Source organism: Centruroides sculpturatus, unplaced genomic scaffold (genome assembly GCF_000671375.1).
Source record: "Centruroides sculpturatus isolate CEXI.00-Female unplaced genomic scaffold, Cexi_2.0 scaffold242, whole genome shotgun sequence".
NCBI classification, from domain to species: domain Eukaryota; kingdom Metazoa; phylum Arthropoda; class Arachnida; order Scorpiones; family Buthidae; genus Centruroides; species Centruroides sculpturatus.
This window is the reverse complement of record NW_019384574.1, coordinates 126,061-135,435: the sequence shown is the minus strand read 5'-3', so window position 1 is coordinate 135,435 and position 9,375 is coordinate 126,061. Positions and strand designations below refer to the sequence as shown.

The 9,375-nt window shown below is 43.4% G+C and overlaps 2 protein-coding genes across 2 annotated transcripts in view; both read left to right on the top strand.

Moving 5' to 3' along the window:
- The first annotated feature begins 1,736 nt into the window (after positions 1-1,736).
- On the top strand, positions 1,737-2,666 carry LOC111624280. Its single transcript, XM_023367091.1, has one exon. It carries the CDS (start codon positions 1,737-1,739, stop codon positions 2,664-2,666), a length of 930 nt encoding a protein of 309 aa, XP_023222859.1.
- Positions 2,667-3,553: 887 nt separating this feature from the next.
- The window catches only part of LOC111624278 (multidrug resistance-associated protein 4-like), a 33,941-nt gene continuing 28,119 nt past the window's right edge, over positions 3,554-9,375 (top strand). The window contains exon 1 of the mRNA XM_023367090.1: positions 3,554-3,735. Coding sequence (XP_023222858.1) covers positions 3,554-3,735 — 182 coding nt within the window. The remainder of the gene's footprint in view (positions 3,736-9,375) is intronic.

The window sequence follows — 9,375 nt, the reverse complement described above, 5'->3', positions numbered from 1 at the left end:
TATATATATTGAAATAAACGTATGTACAGTTACAACACTTGATACATTTTTGGTTGTCTGCCGTACAACCATTTGCTACGTGCCCCAAACCGTAGCATTTGTAGCACCGGGTGCAAGCCAAATGTTCCCTCACCCGGTTGCGCGTCCAACCCACATGGATTCTCCCCTTCTGCAGGAGAGCGCGGAAGACCATGGGAGAGACCTCGATCACCCAGTTCACAAGGCCCTCCTTTCCCTTTAAAGGGAAACGAGGCAACAGTTCCCCAGGCTGTGCCTCGATGCTATTTTGCAAGAGAATGGTCTCCGCGAGATGTTCGCCTTTGATGTCGTTGCTGACATCGAACACAATGACCCGCGGTCGGCGCTTACGCGGCAGTCGGCAGGTGATCGCCTCGCGCAGTGCCGATGGGCCTTCTGACACAGCTTTGGACAGCTTAGCGACGTCCTGGCCCTTCGAAACCTCTACCAGGACGCCGTTATTACGGATCCTCCTCACATTCTTGATCCCGATCCCCAACGTAACCGGGTTGATATGTGATTTGAGCAGCTCCCGCGTGCGGTCGCTGCTCGTAGCTGGATCCTTGGGGTAGACCAAGAGCGTGTGCTCTGTGGGTACTACCTTCGGCTTAGCGGCCGCTCGTGTCCCGTCTTGGATGTGCCAGGCCGGTCGAGCTGCTACGGACGCATAGGTCACGCGTTCCGTGCCTGGCGCTTTGCCTTTCTCGATGGGAGCTTTGGAAGGCTGTCGATTGCCTCCTAACTCCTGAAGGGTCCTGAGTTCTGCCTGGAGGGAGGCTATCTCGACCTCCTGGGCGTTCAGGATACTTGTCATTTTGCTGAAGAGGCCGTAGATGATCCCGCACGTGGACTTCTGGCACCTGGTGTCAGTCTTGCCCAGTAGAAGCGCTAGCTCCTGCTGGATATCGTCCATAGCGGATCTACGGCACTCAGCCGTCTCAAGGCCATCCCCCTGCTGATGAGGGGGGGCTACCGACGGCGTTTCGGCAGCCTCCGCATTTATTTTCGCGGTTGCTGACGCAGTAGGGCCTTTCTTCTTACCCTTCTACTTGGGTTTCGGCCCACCCTTGTTTTTGGTTGGGGGTTTCCCCTCAGCCATGGCCGCCGCAGCTCCCGCGGGCTTGCCGTTCGACTTTGCGCCGTTCGGCTCGCCCGTTTTGGCTTTGGCCACCTCCCGCCTTTTCTTTCTTCTGCGTTCGGGGGCAGCTTTCCAATCGCTGTCCCCGCCAGAAGAGACACTGTTGAAAACCTCTGGAGCGGAGTCCGAATCGGAACTGCTCGACTCCAGGGGTATGGAAACCTTTACGGCTTCCTGCCTGCCCTCTCCAGGCTTATTGCGGTCATTGGTGGGTTTGCGTTTCCGCAAAACCCACCTCTCCAGCGATTGGGTGTTGTCAGCACCCGTCACAACCGCTTCATCCTCGATGGTTGACAATATAGTTTCAGCTGGCTTCACGGACACGCCTGGAGCACTCTTAACGCTTTCACTATTTGCACTCATTGTAACCATATAGAAAGAAAATTAAAAAGGGAGTGTAGGGGTGATTCCCAACTTTTCACGGGTGCCCTGAATCTGTTTGGGAATCGGGGTATGCGTTTAAGAGCCAGCTCTGACTTCGGTCTTACTGAGGGCTCGTTTTGGCCCTCTTGTTGCCGGGTCGTCACTGCTTTGGCCCGCTGCTGGGACAGCTACCCATTTAAATGACCTGAATTCGACCATGGACTATCCTGCCATGAACAGCGATATCACCCTTCATGAAGGGCCATACGACATTTCAATCTACACGGACGGGTCTAAGAACAAGGGTAATGTGGGTGCTGCTTTTGTTCTCAGCAATCACCACAGTGGTGAAACTCACAGGTCAGCCTTCAGGCTGGGGCCTCACTGCTCCGTTCCCCAAGCCGAAATTTTCGCTATCACAAAGGCTATCGACTACATCTATACAGAGTGGTTCCCTCATAAAATGACTATTGCCATCTTCTCCGACAGCATTACTGCCATCCGCTCCATTACCAGCAGTAGGAATAGGGGGAATAATGTCCTTCACATCCACAGCCTTCTGTCGTTGAACACCCACAATCACAATGTGCATTTCAAGTGGGTTCGTGGCCACTCGGGGGTTGCTGGCAATGAGGCCGCTGACAGCCTTGCCAAAACCGCTGCTGCCTCTTCTCTACCTCTCAGTTATGAAAAGATTCCACCCTCCAAGATTAAGCAGTGGAACTACGAACTGGCTCTTCAACATTGGCAACATCAATGGGACAACGGCAACACTGGTAGATTGACGCACAAGTTTATTCCCAACATCGCCAACCGCTTACAGTGGAAGCACTTTTCTCCCTCATTTGCCATGACTCAGCTCATTACTGGTCATGGCAACTTCAATGCCTATTTAAAACGCTTCCGTATCCAAGATGAGGACATCTGCAACTGTGACGGCACCTCTATTCAAGACAGCATCCACTACCTCTTCGATTGTGCATTCTATAACCACAACAGAGACATTGTTATGGGCAGCGTTCTCTACTCTGGTTTCAACTGGCCCTGCCCTCTCAATGCGTTCCTTGATCACAAAGATATTTACCACAAGCTTATGAACTATCTATCGACGACAGCAGCTCTCACCCCAACCAGCAGTCAACAGTAAGTACTTTTGCTAGGATCCTGCACGTTCGGACTTTTAATCAACGTCCTTCTGCACTGTACACTTGAACTGTCTACTTCTGCATTGGATTGGTTAAAAGTTAAATCCTTTCCTCTCGCAGTTTGTCGCGTACCAGTTTGTGTTGTCTCAGTATTTGCTACCGCAATCCCGTGTCTATGTCACTGTGTCTCATTGTCCGCGGACCAATCCACTGTTCAATGTACTCCCGTCTACCTGTATTTTCCTGTTCTGCCAACGCCCATTTTCTGTTATCAATATCTGTCGGTTTACTTGTATTGTATATAAAACCATCGTCGCACAGCTCCTTTGTACATACCTGTTCACCATTGCATTGTTTGTTCCTCTGTTTATTGCATTTTGTATTCTGTTTATCTTCAATAAATGCGATGCAGGCGCCTGGAGATCTCAACTTTACCCTGCCCCACGCTCATCCCCTACTCTTCCCATGTCTCTTCCTTCCTTCCGTTCTTTACCACCTTCAGGTTGTACCTCTGAGTGTTGCCTGGAGGATTCCCCTTTTTCAATTTAATGTAATGTAATGTACCCATTTAAATGGCCTCCTACCCAAGGTCACCCCAGCCCGGCTGGTTGCTCGGCATGGGCCGCCCCTTAGCCTTACTAGGAGACGCTCTTCCCGTTTTCAGTTCTCCGGGACCATGTACGGCCATCCAACGCATCGTCAGGCCTCTAAGCACCGCTCCCCCCCCAAGCATAAGGAAGTTGGCCCTATGCCGAGGAGCGGCTCTGCCAACTGTCTGTCAGGATAGACATCAGCTAGCGGAATCCCTCAAGCCACTGAGGCGCTATCCCCCTGGCCACCAGCAAGGCTTCGGCTTGGGAGTACGACTTTTCACCCCACTAGCTTCGACATGCAGGTCGCGGCCCCCAGGCCAGCACTTGGGTGTGCAAAGCCCAAGTCTTCCTCCTGGGAAGCTGATTCTTCGTTTACCGGACAGAAGGAGCTTTACGTGATCTGCGCTATCACGGGCGGAGGCGTGTCGACTGCATTTGACCGCCTTTGCGTTCAAAACACTGATCCCTCGCCACCAGGGTGAGTGCGGGAGTTCGCTTTGTGTGTCTCAGATTCCAGGGGGTGCGGATTGTCAAGTCCATGGCCCCCAGTCTCTGTGCCGACACGGGATTTGAATCCGAAAGTTTCAGCATCCACTGTGTGCTCCTATGTGTAATATCAGGGACGTAACCCATCAGCCCAGGGTACAATGTGCATCTCGCTACAAGCAGACGATTTAACCGTCGCGAGTAGGGGGACTCGGGACTGTTCACCGTAGCAAAGAGTCCCTACCATGTTTCAGCAGCGCCCCTATCGAGTGCCATCACATCGCAGGCCAGCGGGTGCCTACACTTCCGTCGGCAGAGCTACCAACTTTCGTTAGCAATTGCCAACTTCAGTTGGACAAGCTCAATCGACTACACTCTGCATATCTCGTCCGAGGACAAGCCCTCCCTAGGAACCATATTAGCGACGGCTACAGCGACTATCCCCCAGCTTCCGGACTTACTGAGGGCTCATTTTGGCCCTCTTATTGCCGATACTATTAGGGACAGCCCCGCGCCTCGATCATGTTAATCTCCCTTCTATAATGATGTGAGTCTGCATGCCACAATGCCAATAAGCAGCTCTAGTGGCCGTCCGCACCGGCGGAGATAGGTTCCAAAATAGAGAGACATGTAAAACCCCGCCGGAGTCGCCCCCGCCGTAGGGCGGCAAACGGACAGCAAGCATTTTAAAGGCTTGGTACACAGACCCAAAGCCTATTAAGTAATTACGCCTCTGGAACCTTCGGCTCGAGTCGTAAGACTCCATCAACGATCGAGACCAAGACGAGTTTTTCGGGACCCATTACCCGTCGTCTCTCACTGCCGGGCCCCCCCGCCACGATCAGGCTCGGTTCCCTACTTGGGAGGAGTCGACCCCCCTATAACACGTTAGATACGTTCCGTTCTTTTTTAATGAAATTGATGTTGTACGAGTCCTTAAATACATGAGCCAATCACAGCCCGGCACGTATGCAGTTTACAGGCTACGGCTGTTTGAAAGGTTTTCTTCCATAAAATTAATCAATTCTAGACTAATTTGACTCAACATTTCCAAAACACGTATAATTTTTTGGGAATAATCCGTATAAACTATGCTATAAACAAAAAATGTAGGATTACTTACCGAGTGTGCACCGTTCGACGACATTGCTTAAGCTTGTTTTCGTCGCGGAGTGGCGCATCGAACGGCGGGCACGTGTTTCCTGATAAATTATTTTTCTGCGGAAAATTTGTTGAACTTTGGAGACATCATTAATATAAATATAATTTTTATGGCTGTTAAATAATAAATAGTTTTAAGTAGATCCGCTGCTCGTTTAATCTCAATGGTTTGTGCAATATCCGCTATTGGTCTAGATTCGACCAATCCTAAATCGACACGAGTCTGCGATGACACTTTACCGTATTTTACGAGTTTTTTTTAGCGTGTTTATACGAATACGATCGCAATTTTTTGCCGTTATATACGAATCTGCATTATATGAACCCGTTTTATAGGGGATCTGTATTCACTAAAAGCAGAACTGTCAACTCTGGCAATTTACTGGTCTGTAGTCGTTTTTATCGCGATAAATTAACGATACTTTTAAAACAAAAATCCAATTGTTTAAAATAATTTTTATTAGTAAACAAATTCTCTATTACATATATTATTAAAATACCTTTTTTTGCAAGTACATTATGAGGTCACCTAGCCTTAAGTGGAGCAGGATTTAAATTAATATATTTTGACAGATATTTTTTGAAAAATTTGCAGGAGTTTTGGATAAGTCCAGATATGACTCTGGGTCTCTATCCCATGTAAGATGCCAGCTTAAACCCTCCGAGAGCCTGGTGTCTTTGCAATTTTACTAATAGTAATTCGATAGATACGTTTGAATGTATTTTGTAAATGTTATATCTTTTAATTGCTGCAAGATAACAAACAAAATAATGTATTTTGAAAATTTATATATTTTGATTTTTAAAAATTGAAGCAATGAATATGTGATAGGTAAAATCAAAAATTCCGATGTAATGAAGAAATACTATGAATGAAACAACTTATAAACACTCACATTCAAATTTTTCAAACCTAAAGTATTAATAATTAGATATTGTAATTTGTAATTTATTATTAGAGATCCATTTTTTATCTTAAATTAATAATTATAAAAATTTAATAATTTACAAGAGTCTGGAAAAAAAGAATTAGTTCATAGAGGATTTGAACCCGCAACCTTTTTTTCCAGACTATTCTAAATTATTTAATAAATTATTGAATTATTATAGTTATTAACTTAAATAAGAGATGATGCCCACATCTATCTCTAATTCCAAATTACTTAATGTGTGATTATTAATATTAGCAGAATAATAGCCCGATTAATTTATGCGATCGTTTGGTATAGTATCAGTTCGTCGGGCTTCGGGATGTTTATTATCTATATATATGTTATGGACAAAGTGATTAATCGGGCATTATTCATAATGACCGGGCATTATGAGTAATGACCAAATAGGGCGGGCAGTGTGATAAATATTGATTAATTTATTAAATTGACCGGTCATTATGAATACTGCTATCACCTAGTCGGGCAAAGTGATAATAATAAGTTGAGGAGTGATCATCTGACATACGCTAGCCAATCGGCACGCTGAGTTGCGTGTGCGTATTTTAAATTTTAAAATTGATTTAAAAAACTCCACTTATTTCATTTATAAATATTTATTTTTTGTAAATTATATCAAAGTACTATTAACTATATTGATTAAACTAATATTAACGAAAAGTATTATTAACAATTTTTGGTATAAATTATATAAAAAATTAAATGCTTTTTAGTTTATTTATTTGGGCAGTTAACATTTTCATGACGTTTAAAATTACATAATTTTTTTTTCTTTGGTAGCATTTGCATCTATTAGATTTTCAACCAATTTTTTAGCAGCATTAACTATAGTTGTGGCCATCAGGAATGGATGACATTCTTGCACATTCTCTAAGCGAAATTTCTGCACCCGGTACATCTTCAACAGAAATAAAGTTTTCTTTACAAACAGTAAATTGGTTTCTGGAATATAATAGATTTAATATGCCATGTTTGGTACCCAGTTTGTAAAGGATTTTATCTTTAACCGCAACAACGACACCTAAAATATTTTTTCCATCACTGCTGGCTTGATCTTCATCAGGTACACGGATCCTTACTGTATCATCAACAATAGCTGCTGTGTATTTGGAATTTGATGTATTAATCATTTTTTCTGCTTGCTTTTTAAGATTAAACAAAGCCCTTGTTTTAGACACACTTCTTATTTTTTCTTCTTTTTTGGATCAATTGTTTGGACTGTTTCTTCTTCATTCACCAATTCTGTAATACTAATAACATCCTGGTTTAGATTTTTTCACGTGAAGACGATGTAGATCTTTCAACTTCATCAGTTATATTGCTATGTAAGGGTTGCATTATCAGATAATATTTCATAATGTTTTCTTGGACGGTACCCGGACTTTCAGAGTTTGAGCAACTTTGACTTACTTCGTTGATAGTTTTAAAATGTCTCTGTAGATCCTCTTCCGTATTAACGTTGAACAACGATTCGTTGGATATAAAATTCTTTAGTCCAACTTTTAACTTTGCTCCAAACATGGCTTCATAGGGGCTGCAGTTTATACCAGTATAATGCGCTCAATTTTTAATCAGTAGTACAAAACGTAATCCTTCCGACAATTTGTTAGTATTGTTAATCTCCAACCAACAACTAAGCATATTTTCTACGTCTTGATTACATCTTTCTACTGAACCCTGACTCTGTGAGTGCCTGGGCTTTCCATGCACCATTTTTAACTAGGACCGCATATTACACATTTGTTTGATGATATTATTGGCGAATTCTCTGCCATTATCGCTTTGTAAAATACTTGGTGCACTGAAAATTGTAAAAATATCTAAAAGACCAAGTAAGTGTCCAAAACACTTCAGAGCCAGTTAAATTTGAAACTTAATGTATACTGAAATAAACGTATGTATAGTTACAAAGGTTCACAAAACAAACATTTACAAAACGTTAATCGTAACAAAGTTCAACACCTTTATCCACTACAACAGATCCGTCGGAAAAGCACCTTGCGACGTACAAATTCAAAGTCATTTACAGTCCAACGAGACGAGACAAGCTTCGGGGCAGCTTCGGCGAACTAAGGTCCAACGTGAGTTCACTTTCCGAGTCCACAGTGAACTGAACTTCTCGCCACAACTCAATCCTTTTATAGGATTGAAGCAGAATTGGATTCCACCAATCAGAACTTAGCAGCTCTACAAGACGTCCACCGATGGCGTGATGTCGCTCAACCAATGAGCGGTCGAGTCTTCAAAAGTGGTCTGATCGCTGTTTCTATGGCGACAACCGTCGTTAGTCGAACGATTGGAAAAGCGCGGGAAAACCGTGTGCCAGACGATTTTTATCCCGACAGACCATATGCTACTTCTTCAGCCCTTTTGGTTTTTAACTCGTTTAATCGGTTGTTGAAGCGATTATTCATATCACTTAATGATTCCTTCATGATCGTTACTATTGTCAACGAAGAAAGATTAACTACTGGTCACATAAATTTAAAGTTCGGTACTAAATGCAATACGCGTGAGCAAGTAACATGTAAGTTCTGATTGGCTAACGTATGCCGGATGATCACTCCTCAACGTATTATTATCACTTTGCCCGACTAGGTGGTAGCAGTATTCATAATGACCGGTCAATTTGATAAATTATTGAAATTTATTACAATGCCCGATTTTGTTGGTCATTATTCATAATTCCCGTATTAATCACTTTGTCCATAACATATATATAAAGGAATGTATGTCTGTCTATCTGTCCTTCGTGCATTACTACACCATTTATCTGATTGTCATGAAACTTTGGGAAATTGTTTAATACACTCCCGCGAAGGAAGTGTATTAATTAAACAACTTCTCAAATAAGCAAACAACTTCTGGCATAGTACATTTATCCTACGATAGGTGGCGCGCGAGTATACGAGCATTTCAGCGCAGTTAGGAGTTGAAACTTGAAATTTGGTACACACTTAGGGTACGTCACGAGAACGCACACTAAGAAGGGATTTTTCGAAATCTCCCCGCGGGGAAAGGGACAGGATTAAGGCTTCAACAATGGAAGTGTTAAGTAACAATGGAAGTGTTAATAATGGAAATGTTAAGCAACGATGGAAGTGTTAAGAGAAAGCAACGTGCAAGATTCACAGGCGCAGATGCGGTTTTTTGCGTTTTTGCGGGAAATCGAACATAATATTAGACCCATCTAAAAATTTTTTAATTAGTCTGGAAACAGGGGAACCTAATTCTTGCATTCTGTGAAAACAGGTAATGTAAGATAGCAGAAATTCTTATATTAGAAATACTCTTTAATAATAACATTTCGCGAATTACGCAACAATTGTTGTTCTTAGCTACCTGAGAAAGTCTCCCGTTACATTTTCTCGAAAGCAACATGACGCTTTCTCGTGAACTATTAACCTCTGCACGGCCGAAATCGTCCGTGAATATCATCAGAGACGGCCGAAAAGAGTTAGTCGCTGCCTTAGTCCTCGGAGAGGAAAGAAGTCGTCCTCCCTTCAATTATCATCCATTAA